We start from the raw sequence: 21026 nt of genomic DNA, 5'->3' as shown, positions 1-21026 counted from the left end.
CTGCAGATCTGCGTGTAGGCAGTGCTGAGGCCAGCCTGGAGGCAGCACACCACGCTGCCTGTGACGGGTGCCGGGAGCCTGGCTGCAGATCTGCGCTGCAGGCAGTGCCGCAGCTAGCATCCCACACGAGGCCCTTCGTGGCCAGGCCCCTTGTTATCGTAAGAAAGCCCCCCTTCCGAGGGAAGAGTCATTAACACGCACATGCAGCTGGGACGGGCAAGACGGGGGGCTGACGAACACCAGCGCACGGCGGGAGCTGCCAGCGCGCACGCTCTAACAAGCCTCAGAGGCAGTGACGGCGGTGGGCACGCGTGAATTTTTATGAGTCTAATAAATCACCCCACTCCCCTCCTCCTGATCGCTCCCCGCACTTCAGCCGCAGGGGCCCGCCTACCTCAGTGGCCCTGCCGGTGGCTACATAGCCAGGAGCGGACCCACACCCACCACACAGCCCCCGGCTCTGTGCCCGAGCCCTCCACCAGAGGCCAGCACCGAGGGCTGCCCCTCGACAGGACGACCGGGCTGCAGAGCTCAGCGGAGCAGAGGAGGGGCCCCCTCCCAGCCCTCATTGCCCACCAACAGGTCCCTCACAGAGCCCAGGTCAACAGACGAGAGTGCTCAGAGCCCTGCTGGAGTAGAGGAGGGCTCAGCCACCCGACAGGTGGAGACACCCCTCCCTCTCCCGCTCAGAATCAGTACAGGAGGCTGGCACCCAGGCTAGGCAGCTGCGGGGCACATGGGCACGTGCGCACGCACACACACACAGCCCTCTCCACAGCAGACAGGGTGGACCCAACATGCTGGCCCCCAAGGGAGGGCACACAGGCCAACCATGGTCTCCCCCAGGTTGATCCCTCAAGGGACAGGCCTCACCAAGGACAGGGAAGCCACCCCTGAAGTCCCCAGGGTGGCACAAGCACCACCCCTGGCAGATTCCCGCCCTGGTCTCGGGCCTGCCCACATTGCAGGATCACTGGGCTTCTCAGCAAGGCTACATGGGAGGCAGGGCCCCACTCTGCCAGCCAGTCCCCGACGAACCAATCACAGCTGTGGCTCCAACAGGCCAGCAAGTGGGTGCAGCGTTGCGTGCTGCCGTGTGGGGGTCTGGGTGCAGCAATGAGAAATCACACTGTCAGTGCCGTCCCGTGCGGGACCCGGGTCCCCCACATCCCACTCCCTGGTGCTTAATGACAGCACTGTCAGCCAAGACGTGCTGTGGCTGCTGCGGCCTGTCAGAGCCCCATTAGAGAAGAGATGGAGACCCTCCTCTCCCCGGGCTCACTCGAGCGACGCCAGCCCAGGTCCCCGTAATTACTGCCGCCAGCCATCGATCCACGCTGACATCCACCCGTCTGTGTGACATGGAGGAGTCTGCTCCCTGATTCAAGCTGCAGATTACAGGGGGTGGGTCTGCCCCACCCGTTTAACCACTGCTCCTCCTGCCTGAAAGTGGAGAGACGCCCAACCTCAGCACCACACTGGGCTCCGAGCAGCAGGTCCCCAAGGACACAGGCCAGGAGGGCTGCACCCTGCCCTCCCTAGCAGCAGCAGCAACAGGGACAGACAGACAGGAGAGCTGGCAGGACAGGAGCCTGGGCCTGGACTCGGCACATGCAGGGCCGGCTCCCCACCCCGCCAAGGCCCAGGACTGGAGGCGAGTGGGAGCTGGGGGCCTGGCCAGAGCAGCCAATCGGCCTACAGGAGAACACGTGGCCGTGCAGCCTGATGGGCGAGGCGTGGCTGCTGAGTTTCAAGTGCACAAAGGTAAGCGTTCTAGTGACTCAGGCGGCCGGGGACACTCACAGCCGGTTAGTCTCTGGAGCCCAGATCAAGGCCTGAGGGCCCCTGTAGGTCACGCCCTCCAGTCTCCAGAGACCAGAGCAAGACCCGAGGGCCCCTGTAGGTCACCCACTCCCTGCAGAGCCTAGAGCAACGCCCAAGGCCCCCTGTCATGAACTAGCACTTCCAGAGCCCAGACCAAGACTCCTGTAGGTCACCTGCTCCCGTCTGCAGAGCCCAGAGCAAGGCCCAAGGGCCCCTGCCACGTGCATCCCTCTTGGCTCACACATACAGACTTCTTCACCAGAACACGTGACCCGCAACGTCAAAGGCGTGAAAACACACATGCAAGACACAGAACCAGGAAATGCTGTGTTATCTACACGTTCACAAGAGTCAGAAATAGAACCCAACAGGAAAAGGCGGCTTGGCTTTACAGCAGCTGCAACCTCAGGAGACAGGGAAGCCAACACCGCAGCCCAGGAAGCTGCCTGGCACAGGCAAGGGGGGCGAGGGGGCGAGGGGGTGAAGGGGTGGGGGCTACCTCCCCTCAAGTGGGGACGCTTCACTCACAACAAATGAGGGGCAAGTCCACACCACACGGGGCCGCAGCCAGCAGTGGCACAGCGCAGGCTCACCCCCTCCTGAGGAGGCAGTCACTAAATTGGGGGGGGGTGCCTCAGCTACAAGGAGCCGGTCCCTACCCTCCAGGGTTACAATGCAGGTTTGAGATGTCTGGCTCAAGCCCCGGAGGCCCAGGGCTCCCTCTAGTGGCCTGGATGAGGCAGCACTTCAGGGATGCCCTTGGACATTTCACTGGTCTCCCCTTCACCACCCGGTGCTGGGGTGGCCACTCGCTCCTGCCTCCACGTAACTACTCTCGTGCCAGGTGCCTAGGCTGAGACGACCCCACCGTGTACCCTACCATCACTGTGTACCCCACCCCAAATACCAGGTCCCCGACACCAGTCACAGGCAAGAAGACCATCTGGGGGGACCAGACCAGACTGAGAGCAGGCCCACGATCCAGTAGCACCCAGCCCCCCAGGCCAGTAGGCCCACAGGTACAGGAGAGGTAAGTGACTGTGAGCCGCCAGCTCCATCTCCACATGGTCAACCCCGTGTGTGCCACTGACCCTGTCCCTCCCTGCCCATGAACAGCCTGGGGGAGGGGAGGAGCAGTTGGGGCCTCATTTGGGACTCCGAGGGCAGGCCCTGGGTGAGGAGGCAGCAGGTGGCTGGCAGGAGGGCACACAGAGCTGTCAGCCACATTCACTGGCTGCCAGCCTCGGCCAGGGACAACCATAGCACCTGCCTCGCCCAGAGGGCTCTTACCAAGGCCTGGGCTGCCTGGGCCCCAAACACAGGGGCAGAAGGGGTGGCCACACAGCAGCCCTGGGAGGCTGGGGAAGTGCAGGGCGGGCCCAGGGCAGGGCTCGGGGCGGTGAGGTGAGAGAACACTGAGAGGACAAGTGCGGGTGCAGGAGAGGCTGTGTCAGGGTGGGGGCACAGGGGAGCAGGGTGGAGGCCACAGAGGCTCACAGCAGGGTGCACCTTGGGGAGGGGCCCACAGTGAGCACCTGGCCTCACACGGCTCACCTGCCCTCGTAACAGCCCTTCCACCCGGTGTTGGAGGCTTATCACCCATCTTCTTGGCAAGCCAAAGCACGCAGCAGGAAGTGGTGGCGACCAGGGATCCGGCAACGGGCACTCCGGGGTGGTGGGGGCCACACACGATACCAGGACTGTCTCATGTCCCTGAGGGACTCAGGCCTTGTGCCCAGTACTTGGGCAGGTAGTCCTTCCCCAGGCCACAGGAGAAGGAGGGCTGGCACCAAGGACCCCTCCCCTCCTGGCAACACGGGGCCACAGAGCAGATGGAGACCCTGGCTGGGCTTCACAGGGCCTCGCCCAATACCGGCCCAGCAGCCCCTCCCACACCGCTGGGCACCCCACAAAGCCCAGCCCCTGGTGGCTGCCACACCTCATTCAACTGCACACTTAGCTGGGCAAGTTAGCAGGGAAGCTGCCAAACCCCAGCCTGGCTCCTGGAGGCGGGAACCCGTCGTGCTGGGAAGCACAAAGTCACCGCAGCAAGCAGACAAGGACCAGCGGTGTGGTGTGGAGGAAGGGCTCAGCGGAGAGACCAGGTGCCAGGTTCCAGCCCCTTCCACAGGTGCTCGGTATCAACCCCCAGGCGGCAGCACCTCCAGGCAGCTGGGGGCCCTGGGGTTCGGCCCCACATGGGCTAGGAGCACAAGAGGGGATCGCGGGAAACCTAGGGCGGCAAAGGCTACAGCGAGGGCTCAGAGGGAGACAGACAGCGGCCCGTCAGCAGCAGACGCTGCCACACTTACACCTCGAGCCAGCTGATCTCCTTCAGACACCCACTCAAGTCTACACGCTGAGCCTCAACCTTATGGGGGCACCTGCATGGGTACCGCAGCTCTAGCCGGGCTCTGGAGCCAGGAGGCAGCCAGGATCTGGGCAGCCCTCCTCTCCCTCCTCGGCTTTGGAGCCTATTCACCCACCCCAGGCAGCCGGCTCTCGTCCAGGGTCTGGGAGACCCCTGCCCAGACTTCCTCTCGAGGGTCTGGACGCCAGCACCCACTGTCCACAGACTCCTCCCGGGCACAACTCAGCAAGCCCACGCAGAGGTCTCAGGCTGCTCGCCAGCCCAGCCCCCCGGGACTGCCAGCTTGGCTCCCCCCCCCCAGCACCCCCAGCGTGACGGTGCCCCCTGCTGACGCTTCTTCCTCACAGACCCGCAGCAACAGCACCCTTCAGCAGCCCCACGATACAGTCATGTCACTCTGCTCAGCTCCGGCAAAATGCCCACCCACACTGGGCAGCGAAAGGACCCCCAATCCCTCAAACTGAAAACCAAGCACCCCCCAGGGGGTCCAACATGCTTTGCGGAAGATGGGCAATCCTGACCTCAGTGGGAACCCCCTCTCCTGGCCTCTTGCTCCCTGGCCACCGCTCTGTCACTGTCTCGCAGCCCAAAATCAAGAACACAGACACTCCCAGAGCATACCAACCCCACAGTGGCCCCAGGGCCCTGTACAGAGGGCCAGAGTTTCCGTCCACCTCCGGCTCGACTGCCTCGACCTCCAGGCAGTCTGCCTGGACTACAGCCCCATGCCCAGAGCACCCCTAAGTGAAGGGACACAACGGAGTGGTCTGCCAAGCTGGGGGGCAGTATGAGCTGAGCCAAAGGCAGACAACAATCCCCCCACACAAGGAGCCCAAGGCTGAGAGGAACTCTGCAGGACAGCCCCTTCCATCCATGTCCATGACACACCGTTCTCCAGGGACCCCGAATTCCATCTGCAGGCTGGGCACTGCCCCTTGTTCTGAGGCTCCGGGTCCAGGCGCCGAGCTGAGGGCCAGTGTGGGAAGGGCATGCGGCTGTGTCCCAGCCACTGTCCCCCAGCAGGGCCTCCACGGATCCTGCTGCAGCCCGTCCGCCACCGACAGAAAGTCTGCCCCTGGGGCACTGTGTCCTCGGGGGCCCGTCCCCCAGGGACTGCCCTTCCTCGGCAGCAGTGGTACTGCGGGAAAGCGCCACAGAGCCCAGCCCTGCTGCATCCCGTGAAGGGCTCAGCGGGGAGCCAGAGGGGTCAGCTGAGCCCCACACGGTGGCTGGGGCCTCCCCAGCACCCAAGGAGGGCAGCACAGGGCAGGCCTTGCCCAGGCGGAGGTGGAGCCACGGGCAGCAACTCTCCGTCCCCACCCCGCCTTTGCCTGGGTCCTCGCCTGCCAGCTGTGTCCCCGTCCCTCTCCTCAGCAGAGCCGTCACCTTCCTGTCCCAGAGACAGAGGCCACTGGGCACAAGTACCCAAGGCGAGGGCTGGCCATCCGAGCACAGGCTGGGCCACCAAGCTGGCCACGTGCCGTGGTCTCTGGGGTGCTCTCACGCTGAGTGTGGCCTGGTGGTAGCGCTGCCTTTAGTCTTCCTCATGCAACTGGCTGCGTGTCCACCAGCCCACCCTGTCTGGAGCCCTCCGGCAGCCTGCTAGGAACACCCAGCCCTCCCCTGCCCCAATTTGGCTGACAAGACCAACGTGTGCTCTGTGAGGACACCCAGCCACTGGCTGAGACCCTGGGCGGGGAAGGCCGGGCCGGCACAGGGAAGAAGGGCCCCGGGGGCCAGGACTGGCTCCCACAGCGCAGCTGGGCCGGAGGCTGGGCTGGAGACCGTCCTGCATACAGCACCGCAGTGGGGCACAGAAGGCTGAGGGAAGATGAGGCCACGGGAGGCTGAGGGCGGCCAAGCCAGCAGCGCCTCAGAGATGGGCAGCAAGGCTCACGTCGGCCAGGGCCACCCTCTCTGCTGGGGTCTGTGGCACAGCTCCCGGGCCAGTCGGTCCACTGCCAGGGTCAGTGACCACCAGGAAGGTGACACGTGGGCAGCTCGGGGAAGGCAGTGAGCTCAACTCCAAGCTCCATCCACCTGTCGCTGCCGTGACTTGCGACCAGCTCCTCATGCTCCCTGGGCCCCACCGTCCCCCAGGAATAGGCCACGCCAGGGGCACTGCCTGGACAGCAGCCGCTCAGCCAAACCTAACGGCCCTCCCCTCTCCATGGCTGCCCCTGTGACTCCAGGGCTCAGAGCAGAGGCGTGTGATTCATTCTGCATGAGAGACCCTCTCCGGAGCGTGCTCTAGACACAGGAGCCAGGGAGGGTGGGCATCGCGGACGCTTCCTGGAGGGTCGGGGGTAACCTGTGTGCTCCACGTGGGAAACTGCAGGCCACCTGACACAGAGGCGGCTGGCGGAGAGGTTGAGGGGGCTTCCCCTGTGTCCAGTTACCGCCGTGGTAACCAAGGACTCGCAGATGGGCTGGGCTCTGTGTGCTGCCCCCCGGGAGGACACCCGGCTGCTGGGTACAGCCCAAGGGCTCTGTGGCGCTGTGGGGCTGTGGCTCACCGGGAGGCCGAAGCCCGCGGGGAAGAGGGTGCAGCATGGCACAGGCACGCGGGGCGCCCCGCTGAGTAACCCATCAGCATGGCCCTGTGCCCAAGAAGCGGATAGTTCCGGTACGACGCGCTGCGCACACGGTACCACTGCCCGGAGCCTAGCTCAGCACTCCTCTTCCGGACGGAAGCAGAAATCAGAGTTAGCGACCCTCGGGGCCTTCACAGTGTTGGCTGCGCACATCCCCTAGACACCCCATGGGGGGCACAGGCCCATGGCCCCCAAGTGGGCTGCTCTCAGCCGGCAGCCCGGGCTCTCGATCACCCCCAAACGGCTCAGTGAGAACACGCCCCCTGCACACAGAGATGTCCGTCAGGGGCGCCCGCGGGGGTTCCGGGGCCAAGGCCTGCACACGGCTTTCAGTAACTGGGGCGGGAATCAGGGAGTGAAGACTGCAGGGCCAAGAGCTCAGCCCGGAGCTCCACGCAGCGGCCCGGGGGCCTCCCCTCCCCGGCTCCCGCATACCCTGCTTGTCTCGAGGCCTCTCTCACAGATGGCGGCCTCCCTGCCTGGGTGAGGTCGTGGGTCCACACGCCTGCCCCTGCACCAGGATTCAGTCAGCCTGGGTCAGAGGGCGGGGCCGGCAGCAGGGGGGCGGGCTGGCAGCGAGGGGCGGGGCCGGCAGCCAGGGGACGGGGTGGGGAAAGGGGCGGGGGCAGCAGCTAGGGGAGGGAGGGGCGGGCCGAGGGGAGGGATGAGTGGGAAGTCAGAAGGGCAGCCCCAGTGCAATCTTTTCAAACCCAAAGTCTCACAGAGGACCTAGAGAACTGGCCAGGTGGCCTTGCCGCTGAGGCCAGGAGGGGGTGTGCCAGGACTGCCCCACCAGGCAACCCACAGTGCCCAACACAGTGATGTGGAGAGTGGCCAGGGCTACCAGAGGTTGGGACGCAGCCCAGAGGGAGCTGGGTGTTCTGAGCGGTGAGGGCCGGGGCTGTAGGGTGGGAGAGGGCCGACCGTCCTCCCTAGGGACTCCCAGAACCTCCTCAGAGGAGTGCTCAGGCGGGCAGGGGTACCATTCCGGCTGACGCCCTCTCGCAGGCGGGGTGAGGGCTGGACGTGGCCCGGTGCACGCAGGGCTACTCCAGCTGCTTGGGGCAGAGCCTGGGCGCTGCCGGGTGAAGACCCCTTTCCCGAGACCCACAGCTCAGCAAGAGGAGTCCTGCCTGCTCTTCAGCAGAGACACAAAGCCCAGTCAAAGCAGCACCCTGTGACTCAACCCTCACCTGGCACTAGGCACGTGGGAGGCAGATGAGGGCAAGACCATGGTCAGCATGTCTACCATCCTGGGCAGGTGAGAGGAAGGGGTCCCACACCCCTCGCACTCCACCCCTGCCCGAGCCCCGCATCCATGGTGGGGCTTCAGGGCAGCTCGCTGCCCACAGGGGTCTCCAGGCAGATGGCAGGAATCACTGTTGCCACCAAGAACCCCTTAGGCCTGGGGACACTGAGGAGCTGGGCTGGCAGGAGAGCCTACCCCTGCCCAGCTCAGACGCTCGCTGGTCTCTACAGACAGGCCTGGCAGCGCCCCCAGAGCCCGTCAGGGCTGGGATCTCAGGCAAGAGAGCAGCGGTCAGAAATAAACACCCACCAGGGCTGGGACCACGGCGAGGCTGTGTGTGCCGGGAACACCACAGACTTGGACGCTAATCGCCATCATTACACGGGTGGTAAATCGGAAACCATTTTTGGACGTCTATAAAAGGTTTTCATCTTTTCTGCCCAAATGCCTTCCCAGCGGCTGTGAGCCTGAAGCCGCAGGCAGGGGGGTCCGGCCGCGCTCTGCACAGCTGAGGTGGGACAGCCAAGCCAGCTGTGGCCCGGTTCCCTGAGGAGCGGGGGTGGGGGGGTGGGGGGTGGGGGTGGGGAACGACAGAAGCCTCTCCCCAGGGGCCTCCACCCCCCAGCTGCAGGCAGGCCAAGCCCGGAAGCAAAGGGAAGTGGGCTGGGGGCTGGGAGGAGGAGGCCCATTCGGGCCCTCCCTGGCCTCAGTAACACCCAGAGCCCCTGCCCCACTCCCGCCCAGCGGCCGGGAGATGACACAGAGGGTGGGAGGGCAGCGAGGGAGGCGTGGGCTGCGGTCCCAGCGGGCGTTGGCGGAGCTGCTGATCGCTGCAGCTTTGAATTCAATTAAAGCGATTATCTGCTGCACCAAATGAGCGGCATGCGGCCTCCATCCTCAGCACTCACACCCCGGGCCCATTACTCCCTAACTGTTTCCTCCTGTTTACGGCTCTCAGATTGAGCTGCTGATAACAGGGGCGCTGGAATAAAAATGAGCACACCTTGTCCGTGGAAAATGGATTCTCCCCCGTCCTGGGCCAGGCGGCTGTCGGGTTTCTACACTCGTTCTGTGATCATTAGTAATTCAATTCCCTTTTTATTAGCCCCTTATCTGCTGAGCAATATAGTGCCAGAGCTGACCTCTTTTGCGCGGGTAAACGTTTAAAATCTTTTCCCTGATTAATTTTGCCAGTTAAGAAAAAGAGGCGAAGTGGCCCGGCTCTTAGCCGTCACAATGAATAAAGCTTAATGTTGATTGTGATGGAATTTCTAATGCCAGGGAAATTGATTGAACGCAGCAATTATGCCACGATAGTAACTCAGGGGAAATAGGATGGGCCCTCCTGGCCGTAGCCTTTTGGTTATTTAAAACAATCCAATTTGCAAGGATAATTATGTATTAGTGTTTTATCTGCCACTTGAAATGAACAGGGGAGTTTCTATACCGGCCCCGCATTAGCAGGTTATTGCGGCAAATTACTCCATATCTGCTCGCTTTCACATAAAGAGGAAATTAGGCGATCAATTACCAGCCAAAGGTGGACGGCCGGCACGGGAGGGGCGTGCGCGCCCTCTGCCGGCCACCGGCAGCCCCACAGGCTGGCTCAGAGCTGAGGAGACCTGGCGCTGGGAGCCCCAGAAGGTACTGGAGCCTGGCCCCACCTCCTGCCTGGAGCAAAGGGGCGAGGGGGGTGTCAGGTCCTTCCACAGGTGCTTGGGAAGTGGTCACCCCCCACTCAACGAGGAAAGCTAGCCTTGGGGCTCAGCGACGCTGCAGGGGGAGGAGCCACAAGGCAGCCTCCGCCAGGCCCTTCCACAGTGGCCCCGGCCGAGGGATCCCTAACAACAAGAGGCCTGGGGGAGCCACACTGACGTGGGAGGGGGGCTCTCCTCCCATGGGGGCCCAGCAGCCACAAGAGAATGCAAGGCCAATGGCCCCCACTGCTGGGCGCTAGCATCTTCCCCTGCCCACCCACTGAGGATGGCCCAGGGCCTGCTCCTCACTCACCAGCCCTCCCAGCTCACTGCAGACCCCTCCTCGTCCTCCCACCCTGCACTCCTGACTGGAACCACCGTTCAGCGTCCCTTGTGGTCCCTGCCCTTCAGCATACCTCTAAGAGCCATGCCCTCGTCCCCTCCCCCTCTTGCAGTGCTCAGTTCCAGTGCCACCTCCTTAGGGAAGCCCTCCATGACCACCTGCTAATACTGACCCCTCTCTACTGCTCCAGCTGTCATCCTGTTTCCTCAGAGCACATGTCCCCCCACCTGAGGCGCCGTGACCTGTGATGGGCACCAAAGCAACTGTTTGTCTGCACCTTGGGAATACCAGCGCCTGCCTGCGTGTCCTGGCCCCAGCACCTTCCCATTATAAAGGGGATCAACACAGATTCATTGAGTGAAGAAAGGACGGGTGGATGGGTAAGTGCATGAACAGGTGAACAGGTGGCTGGGTGACTGGGTGAGTGGGTGATGGGTGGGTGGGCAAATAAATGAGTAGGTGAGTGGGTGGGTGGATATATAAGATGGGTGGATGGGTGGAGGGGTGGTTAGAGGGGTGAGTGGGTGGGTGGAGGGGCGAGTGGACAGGTGGAGGAGCTGGCAGGGACAGGCAGGCAGATGGATGGGTAAAGAGATAGGTGGGTGGGTGAAGGGGAAGGTGAGTGAGTGGTAGCCACCACCCCAAGGCCCCCTCTCTCACTGTGGCTGGCATGCCTCTGTCTATAATGACTGGGTTCTTTGCTCCCTTCAGCATGGAGCAGGCACTGGAAAGAGGAGCTATGTGGGTCCCTCAAGCACCGTGAGACGACACTCACATGTACACACATCCACACAGGCACACATGTGGCACACCGAGGCACATGTGCACACACATGCAGATATGTGTGAACTTGTACACAGATACAGGCACACGTGCACATGCACATGCACACACAAACCAAGACACAGGGACATACATACATCCATGAGCAAACACAGGCATGCATGTGTACACACAGGCACACATGCATACACAGGCAGAGATATGCTAACATGTGCACAGGCACACTTGAGCCGAGACTCAGGCATACACAGGAACCTACAAGCGAGTGCACACAGGCACACACATGCACACATATGCACACAGACACACATGCACACATGTGCACAGGTACTCATGAGCCAAGACACAGGCATACACAGGTCACAAGCAAATGCACCCAGACATACATGGAATTCACAGACACTCATGCACCCAGACACACATGGAATTCACAGACACTCATGCACACAGATACGCACAGGCATGTGTGCGCATGCGCACAGGCACACGTGAGCTGAGACAGGCATACACAGGCACACGTGCACACACAGGACATGCACGCATGTGGTGACGGCTCAAAACCAAGGTTGGGCACTGGTGGTGGAAAGTTTCCCTCAGCGGACAGAGGAGCCAGGTAGCCCTCAAACCCCATGCTGCTCCCCTTGGGGCTCAGGAGGAAGCCCCTGCAGAGTCCGGGGAGCAGTGGCTCTGACGACCAGGTGTGGCGCCAGCCCCAACCAGCAGGAGGAGCTGCTCCTGCTCTGTTCCAGCCCTGAATGGAGCGGGTGGTTGACAGCTGCGAGCCGGGGTGACAGCCCTGCCCTCTCAGCGCTCCACCGCGGCCCGGCACCCCAGGCAGGCCAGGGCCTCAATAAGGGCGTCCCAAGCCTGCAGCCTGCCTCCCTCTGCCATTCTCTGGATGCAGGTAGGTCAGACCCAGCATCCTCCCAGGACACCTGCTTTTCCTTCAGCCAACTGCTCATCCAGCCACGCCCTGCACACAACAGAGCCCTAGCCCATCACTGCTTTACCCCCCAGTGCTGGCCCTGCGCCACAGCCTCAGGGCACTGCCAGTCAGCCAGTGGCCCAGTGCCTGCGCCTGGAGCTCACTCCTCCCAGCTCCACCACCAGTGAGCCCCTGGTGCCATCTGCCAAGGTCCTTTCAATCCCCGAATCCAGTATGGGCCCGTGCCACACACACACACACAAGCAGGTGCACCTGGAGGCATCACCTGGCCCCATGTGCTCCCCAGGGCTGTAGAGCCCGCCTAAGGCCAGTGCCACAGGGGCCAAGCCGTGGCTCAGTCGTGTGTGCAGGGGAGGGAAGGAGTCAGAACATGAGGAAAGGAAGGAGGGAGGAAAGGAGTGAGGATGGAGTGCCGTCAGTCGGCTCCGACTCACAGTGACCCTGCCGACAACAGGACAAAACGCTGCCTGGTGCTGTGCCAGCTCCACAATCTCTGCTATGCTGCGCCCATCGCTGCAGCCGCCGTGTCAATCCGTTTCATCGTGGGCCTTCCCCTTCTTCGTGGACCCTCCACCTCACCAAGCATGACATCCTTCTCCAGAGAATGGTCCCTTCTGACAACATGACCAAAGCAGGTGAGATAAAGTCTGGCCATTCTCGCTTCCAAGGAGCATTCCAGCTGCACTTCCTCCAGGACAGACCTGTTAGTTCTTCCGGCAGCCCATGGTACTTTGTGTACTCTTCGCCAGCACCACAACTCAAAGGATCAGCTTTTCCTTGGCCTTCCTTATTCATTGTCCAGCTCTCACATGCATATGAAGCAATAGGAAATACCATGTCTTGGGGTCAGGCACACCTTCCTCTTCAAAGTGACAAAGTGACATCTTTGCTCCTTAACACTTTAAAGAGGTCTTTTGCAGCAGATTTGCCCAATGCGATAAAACATCTGATTTCTTGACTGCTGCTTCCATTGGCATTGACTGGCGAAGCAAGTAACACAAAATCTCTGACAACTTCAATCCATTCTCCATTTATCATGATGCTGCTTTTTGGTCCAGTTGTGAGGATTTTTGTTTTCTTTATGTTGACTTTTAATCCATAATGCAGACTAAAGTCTTTGATCGTCATTAATAAGTGCCTCAAGTCATCCTCACTTTCAGCGGCAAAGTTGTGTCATCTGCATGTTGCAGGTTGTTAATGAGCCTTCCTCCACTCCTGATGCCACGTTCTTTTTCATATGGTCCAACTTCTCGGATTATTTGCTCAGCTGTTGTTGTTATGTGCCGTCGAGTCGGACCTGACTCACAGCCACCCCTCCTTGGATGTCCAAGGCAGTATCACTACGGAAGTAGATTGCCCAACCTTCCTTCCGAGGAGTGGCTGGTGGGTTTGAACTGCCAGCCTTCTGGTTAGCAGTCAAGTGCCTTAGGCACTATGCTACCAGAGCTCCCATTTGCTGAGCATACAGATTGAATAAGTATGGTGAAAGGATAAAACCCTGACACACTCCCTTCCTGATTTTAAGTTGTGCAGTATCCCCTTGTTCTGTTAGAACGACAGCCTCTTGGTCTATGTACAGGTTCCTCATGAGCATAAGTAAGTGCTCTGAAATTCCCATTCTTTGCAATGTTATCCATAATTTGTTACGATCCACACAGTAAAATGTTTTTGCATAGTCAATAAAACACAAATAAACATCTTCCTGGTATTCTCTGCTTGCAGCCCCATCTGACATCAGCAGTGATGTTCCTCATTCCACGTCCTCTTGTGAATCCAGCTTAAATTTCTGGCAGTTCCCTGTCCATATACTCCTGCAACCATTTTTTAATTATTTTCAGCAAGATTTTACTTGTGTGCAATATTAATGATATTGTTCAACAATTTCCACATTCTGTAGGATCACCTTTCTTTGGAATAGGTACAAACACGGATCTTTTCCAGTCAGCTGGCCAGATAGCTGTCTTCCAGATCTCTTGGCAAAGCCAAATGAATGCCTGCAGCGCAGCATCTGATTGTTGAAACATCTCAATGGGTCTTCCATCAATTCCTGAGGCCTTGTTTTTTACCACTTCCTTCAGTGCAGCTTCAACTTCTTCCTTTAATACCATTGGTTCTTGATCACATGCCCCCTCCTGAAATGGATGAACATCGACCAGTTCTCTTTGGGACGGTGATTGTGTATTCCTTCCATCCTCTTTTGATGCTTCTTGCATCGTTCACTATTTTACCCATAAAATCTTTCAAAATTGCAACTCAAAGCTTGAATTTTTTTTCTTTGGTTCTTTCAGCTTGAAAAATGCTAAGCGTGTTCTTCCCTTTTGGTTTTCTAACTCCAGGTCTTTGCACATTTCGTTATAACAATTGACTTTTATCTTCTCAAGCTGCTTTTTGAAATCCTACTCAGCTCTTTTATCTTGTCGATTCTTCCATTTGCTTTAGCTATTCTCCATTCAAGGGCAAGTTTCAGAGTCTCTTCTGACACCATTTTGGCCTTCTTTTCCCATCTTTCCTGTCTTTCTAATGACCTCTTGCTTTCTTCATGGATGAAGAAATTCCTCTGGTTTTCGGTCACTGGTATTCAATGCATCAAATCTATTCTTTAGATGGGCTCTACATTCAGGTGAGATATAATCAAGGTCACATTTGGCTCTCATGCACTTGTTTTGTCTTCAGCTTCAACTTGAACTTGCATATGAGCAGCTGATGGTCTGTTCCACAATCAGCTCCTGGCCCTGTTTTGGCTGAAGATACTGAGTTTCTCCAACTCCTCTTGCTACAGATATAGTTGATCTGATTCCTGTGTATTCCATCTGGCAAAGTCCACGTGTATAGTCACCATTTGTGTTCTTGAAAAAAACTTATTTGCAATGAATAAGTTGTTGGTTTTGTAAAATTGTATCATGCAATCTGCAGCATCATTTCTATCACTAAGGACATATTTTCCAACTACCAATGATTCTTCTTTGTTTTCAACTTTCCCCTTCCAATCATCAGTAATAGTAACACATCCTGATTGCGTGTTTGGTCAATTTCAGACTGCAGATGTTGGTAAAAATCTTCAACTTTCTCCTTTCAATCATCAGTAATAATAATACATTCTGATTGCGTGTTTGGTCAATTCAGACTGCAGATGTTGGTAAAAATCTCCAACTTTCCCCTTCCAATCATCAGTGATAATAACACATCCTGGTTGCGTGTTTTGTCAATCTCAGACTGCAGATGTTGGTAAAAATCCCAACTTTTTCATCTTTGGCTTTGGTGGTTGGTGTGTATGTTTGAATAATGTTATTAACTGGTCTTCCTTGTGGGCCTATGCATAGTATCCTACCACTGACAGCATTGTACTTCAGGACAGATCTTGAAACATCCTTTGTGATGATGAATGCCACACCATTCCTCTTCAATTTGTCATTCCCAACATTACAGACCATATGACTGTCAGATCAAAATGGCCAAAACCAGTCCATTTCAGCTCACTAATGCCTAGGATGTTGATCTTTCTGTGTTCCATTTCATTTTTGACAACTCCCAACTCTCCTACATTCATACTTTGTACATTTCACATTCCGGTTACTAATGGATGTTTGCAGCTGTTTCTTCCTATTTTGAGTCAAGCCACATCAGCAGATGGAGATCCAGAAGGCTTTGCTCCATCCACAGCATAAGGTCAGTCGACCCTAGGAGGTGCCGACCCTCCTCTGAGGAGGCAGCTCTTCCGCAGTCGTATTCTGAGAGCCTTCTGACCTGAGGGGCTCATCTTCCAGCACTGGGTCAGACAATGTTTCAGGACTATTTGTAAAGTTTTCCAGTGATACATCAGTGTTTCACTGCTATTCACAAGGTTTTCACTGGCCAATTCTTTGAGAAGTGGATGGCTCCTTCCTTCTTCTGAGTCTGTCTTAGTGTGGAAGTGCCACTGAACCCTGTCCACCACGGGTGACCCTGCTGGCATCTGAAATACTGGTGGCACAGCCTGCAGCCTCACAGCAACACACAAGCCACCACAGTGCAACACACTGACAGGCGAGTGGGGGGAATGATAGAGGGGGGGAAATGAGGGAGAAAGGGAATGAATGAGTGAAGGAGGAGGAGAGAATGAATGAGTGAAGGAGGGAGGGGGAGGAATAAATGAGTGAAGGAGGGAGAGGGAGGGGACTGAATGAGTGAAGGAGGAAGGAGGAGACAGGAATGAATGAATGAGGAGAGAGGGAGAGGTGAGAAGGAAGGAAGGAGGGAGGGAGGGAGGGAGGTGGTGGGCCCGTGTCAACCACAGCAGGGCAGGGACAAAGGCTGAGCAGCCCTGCCTGCTGCCCCCTGGGGCCTATCCCTCAAGTCCCCAGAGCCGAGGTCCCTCCTGCCCCCGACCTTTTGGAGGGGGATCGGGAACCCAGCCAGGGGCCCCCTGCCCGCCCCTGCCCCAGCACTGGCTCCCCTGCTGCCCCTCCTCAGGGAAGCCCTGCAGCTGGGGAGGGCCTGGTGACGACCTGTCTAACTGGCTCAGTGCGAGCAGAAACAGCTTGGGGCCCAGTGTTCCCAGACTCAAGGCCAGCCCTGCTGTGCTCCTGGGAGAACGACCCACCTACACCCATGTGAGATACCCCAGAAGCCAGCAAAGAGGGCCCACCGGCCCAATGCCCTGGGGTAGTAGGGAGCACACACGAGGCCAGGGGCTCTGCCAGGTGCATGCCCATGCAACCAGAGCCCTGGGCTGCAGTGCCAACACACTTTGGAGGGCAGACCACTGGACCGACTGGCTGCCTTGCATAGCTGGCCAGCCCGTGTCACCCAAAGGCCCATCCAGCACACGTCTGCTGCTCCACAGGCCCCAGAAGTGTTTCCACCCCAGCCCTGGCACACACCCCTCCCCACAGAACAGCAAGCACACGGCCCGCAGGCGGGGCCTGCACCAGGCTGGCCGAGGACAGAGAGGGGAGAAGCCTGACACGAGCCTGGTGGGAGTCACCATCCCAGCCACCACGAGAGACAAGCACACAGTCTGTACCAGGGAGGCACTGGCAAAACCAACCGGTGGTCTGATGGCACTCCCCGAAGTACGGCCCACAGCACATCCTCTCCTTGCCATGGCCTGCCAGGCTGGACCCTCTCGGGGACATGGCACCGCCCACTGCCCCCCAGATCCCCGTGCCGGCCTCGTACCTTCCTGTGAAAGGAGCTGGGTCCGGCCCGGTGGCAAGTGGCACAGCCTGTGCCTGGTGACCTGCAGCAGGCCCTTGTTAGGGGTCTTCTTCAGAACAGGGCTGCCCTTCCCCCTCAGGGCCTGTCTCCGCCGCAAGCTGAAGTGGTTCTTAGCAGTGGTGGCAGGGGGGCCGGCCTTCTTGTCCACAGGCAGACTGAAGAGAACAGCAGGAAGTTCACAACAGGCCTCACCCAGGACCCCAGGTGGCCCTCCCCACCCACAGGCCTCACTCAGGACCCCAGGTGGCCCTCCCCACCCACAGGCCTCACTCAGGACCCCAGGTGGCCCTCCCCACACACAGGCCTCACCCAGGACCCCAGGTGGCCCTCCCCACCCACAGGCCTCACTCAGGACTCCAGGTGGCCCTCCTCATCCATAGGTCTGGCCAGAGCCCACCATAACCCCATGAGGGCAGGGCACTGGGAAGGTGACCCCTTGGAAGCTGGCCACCAAGGGGACCTCAGACCACTCTGCCCCCTCTGGCCCAGGGCGCAGACTCTGCCCTCTTCCTGAGGTCACACAGAGCATGAGGGCCCGAATCAGGACACCCACAGGAAGCGGCCCGCTGCCACTCCAGCCCCCAGAACAAGCCCTCGCCCTGGCACCCAGGCACAGACACTCAAACAGCACCAAGGGCTTCCGCCCAGTTCCCACGTGAGCTCAGCCTGCCACCCCCCTGGAGGAGAAGCGTCTGCCCCTTGCAGACATGTCACCTCAGGCAGACCTGGGAAGTGGGCACCTTCCCACCACTGGCCCAGCTCATCCACCCTTCCCGTGGAAGGGGTCTCCAGCAGCCCACTGGTCTCACACCACGGGGGGAAGGAGGGCCCGCCCGCTACCTCTGTTCCTGCCTGGTCTCAGGCAAGCCCCTGAACCATCCTCACTGTTAACAACAGTGGTGATTCCTGCACCCTGCCGCTACCAGGCATGTTAACCCCGCTCGTGCACAAATCTTCCCACTCAGGCCAGGCACGCAGCAAGCGCTTGGTATGTGTGGCTGTCCTTCTTGATGCCCTTCTCCCAACCCTGCTGGCCCTACGACTGGCTCTATGCAACAAGAGAGTCCAGGCTCCCAGAGGTGTGGCCACCTGCTCAAAGCTCTGTATCCAGAGGCTAAGGGCCCCGTGCCCACCCCACCCGCCCAGACACACACCTGGCACTGCCCCGGCGCCGGATGATCTTGGTGCGGCTCTTCACCTTATACCCTGAAAGTGGGGTCTCCGCGAAAAGGAGCTTCGAGCCGCTGGGCCCCGTTGCCGGTCTGTCCTCAGGCAGTGACTGTGACAAGACTGGGGAGAGTGGAGTGGGGTGGTCCCTGGGGCCAACCTCTGGCTGCCAGTGGGAGGAGGAGGAGGAAGCCGACGGGCTGGAGGCCTTCCACTTGTACTTGCTCGGAGATGCCCCAGGCTTGGGCGGCCCAGCACCCTTCCTGGCCTTGCCACCTGGGTCAACTTGAACCTGTTGCTTCCCTACCATGCCAGGAGCCTTGCCCGCACTCTCCACAGCCGTCCTGGGGCTGAGGGCTCTCCGGGCAGCCCGGGGGCTCTTGGCCGAGGCAGCCACCCATTTGTAGTTGTTCTTCCGGAACTTGTTGGTTCGAAAGGACACTAGCAGTGAGGCCTCCCGGACCTGCCTGGGCCCTGTAGTTGCTCGAGTTGGGCCTGCCGCCAAGCCTAAGGGGGCTGGCTGATCTGAGCGGCCAGCATCCGCCTTCCTGTCCCCAAGAAGCTGAGAGGCACGGCTGGCTGTGGAGTGCAGACCCACCTTCCGGCCCAGGGTCCCACTGCTGCGCTGGGGTAGGCCAGCTGGGCCTCGTGCCTTGACCACGACAGCACCCTCGCTGACCGTCCGCTGTGGCCCGGGGGGGCTCCCACTCACATTGCTCACGGACCTCACCACCCGGGGCTTGCCTGGCTCCTTCTGGCAGACCAGCAGGGGGTCCTCCCCACCACAGCGTTCCCTGACTCTGCCTGGTGTCAAAGGCTGCAGCTCCCTGCCCAGAGGTTCACCTTTGCCTTCCTGGGCTCGCTGGTCACCCCAGTGAGCACCCTCATGCGCCTCCGAAGGCTGGGCCCCGAAGGCACTGGCTGAGCCCGGCTGTGACGGTGGTGGCTTAATTTTGATGACCATGTTCTGATCCGGGCTGAGCTGCACTTGCCTCTCAAGGACATAGGGCTGGGGGTCAGGCCCCAGGCTGGCCCCGGCCCCAAGGGCAGGCTGCGAGGGCTGGTCACCAGGTGGGTCCGCGGGTTCTGGAGGCTGATTCACCAGGGAGTACTTCTTCCGCCACGCAGGCCCTTGGTGCGGGGTGAAGCCTCTGCGGCCTGAACGGGGGTGGCGGGTACCAAAGGACCTGCTGCTGTGGTAGGCAGGCGGCTGCCAGCGGGAAGCAGCTGAGGTGCACGGGGCAGGAGCATTGCCGTGAAGGGTTTTGTAGTCATCAATCAGACCTGAGAAAACAAAACCACAATGTGAGCAAGAAAAGCACCCCCCATCCCAGCTACCCTGGGGGGTACCAGCTGGCAAGACACCCCACAGTCATCGTGTCCTTCGGAGGTGAGCCAGCCACCGTGCCTCGGGCCTAGGTCCCATGGGCCCGTCCCCCAGCACTTCGACTTCTCTGCTTTCGCTGGCTGCTTGTCCAGAAACAACACCCCCAGTGGAATCATTTTGTTGGCTGCCCGGGAGTCCACTCTGACTCACAGTGACCCAGGGTACAAGCCAAGAACCTGGTGCCAGCTGCTGCACTGCCCTCCTGATCCTTGGGAGGCTGGAGTCCATCCCACCGATGGTATTCCTCGTTCTCAGTGAGCCCTCTGTATTATCACACATGACACCTTTGTCTAGCGATCGGCCTTTCCTGATGCATCCGAAGTGAGTGAGCCAAAGTGTCACCAAACACGCTGCCAAGGAGCACTGTTTGTGTGTCTTCTAGGACTGACTACGCACTCTTCTGGCGTCCGTGGTATGTTCAGTTGTCTGCCTTTGGTATTGTCGCGGTTGTAGTAAGTACCACTGAGTCAGTTCTGACTCACAGTGACCCACATTATGAAATTCATTGTTTTTATCAGCATCCCCACCAGGAGAGCCCTGGCCCAGACCTGGTCATACCTCAGGGCAGGTATGACAGAAACCTGGGCTTACCTACATTTTCCAAACCCCAAGTCGTCTCTTTGTGGGCTCCACTTTAGAGAGAAATTTTTTGAAAAAGTTTAGGAAGTACAGCTTGGGTCCAAACCCCGGACAAGGGAGCAACTGCGGGCTAGGGAGTCGGCATGGCACACGTATTAGGGGATGACTGTATAGGGAAGAGGTGTCAGAACGGGGTGCCGGGATGACGAAGACACACACGCAAACGTCCGCACGGAGCGGGTCTGGCCACCCTGGACCAGGCGCGAGTGACACTCCCCACTGCCGGCGTGCGAGGGAGGTCGCCTGAGGACGCCGCCGCCCGTGGGGGTGGGGTGGGCCACCTCGGTTACTAGGCGACGCGCCCACCATCACCCGCCGCAGCACCAGGAGGCCCAGTACTGTTGGTTGGACGAAGCAACAGCAGAGGACTGGCCAGGCCGGCCCGAAGCGTCGCTGGGTCCCCCACCCGCTGCCCGGCCCTACTCCCCACCACGGACAGCGCTCCCTCGCGGACAGCGGGCGGAGCGACTCCCGGGAGGAGGACCGGGGCTCGCTGTGAGGGGAGGGCAAAGACAAGGACGCGCGACCCCAATCCCCGCGGTCACCTACCCTGCAGGAGACGGATCTGTCGCCGTAATTGCTCCTTTTCCTCCATCTCCGGACACCGCGACGCCCGGCCAGGCCCCCGCGACATCATCTCTCCGCGACTGTTTCCCTCTGGGCGGGGCGGGGCCGCGGCAGGGCGGAGCCGGAAGAGCGAAAGCCGCCAGGAAGCTCGGAGACTGCGTACTGCGCCGGGGCCGCGGGCGTCTCTCCGGCAATGCCCCGCCCGGTACCCCGAGGCCTCCTGGGAGGTGGGGCCGCGCACGCGCAGAGCGAGAGGAGGCGGA

General features: G+C 59.8%; 1 protein-coding gene across 1 annotated transcript in view; it reads right to left on the bottom strand.

Moving 5' to 3' along the window:
- ZC3H3 (zinc finger CCCH-type containing 3) overlaps nt 1-20791 on the bottom strand; it is a 93542-nt gene extending 72751 nt beyond the window's left edge. The window contains exons 1-3 of the mRNA XM_007956134.1: nt 20746-20791; nt 18158-19454; nt 16965-17158 (exon numbers count right to left, since the gene is read on the bottom strand). Coding sequence (XP_007954325.1) covers nt 16965-17158; nt 18158-19454; nt 20746-20791 — 1537 coding nt within the window. The remainder of the gene's footprint in view (nt 1-16964; nt 17159-18157; nt 19455-20745) is intronic.
- Between the last annotated feature and the right edge of the window lie 235 nt (nt 20792-21026).

Source organism: Orycteropus afer, unplaced genomic scaffold (genome assembly GCF_000298275.1).
Source record: "Orycteropus afer afer isolate SDZICR_OR568_19922 unplaced genomic scaffold, OryAfe1.0 scaffold00574, whole genome shotgun sequence".
In the NCBI taxonomy this organism is placed as follows: Eukaryota; Metazoa; Chordata; class Mammalia; order Tubulidentata; family Orycteropodidae; genus Orycteropus; species Orycteropus afer.
The sequence above is the reverse complement of the archived record's forward strand: the minus strand, read 5'-3'. Positions and strand labels throughout refer to the sequence as shown.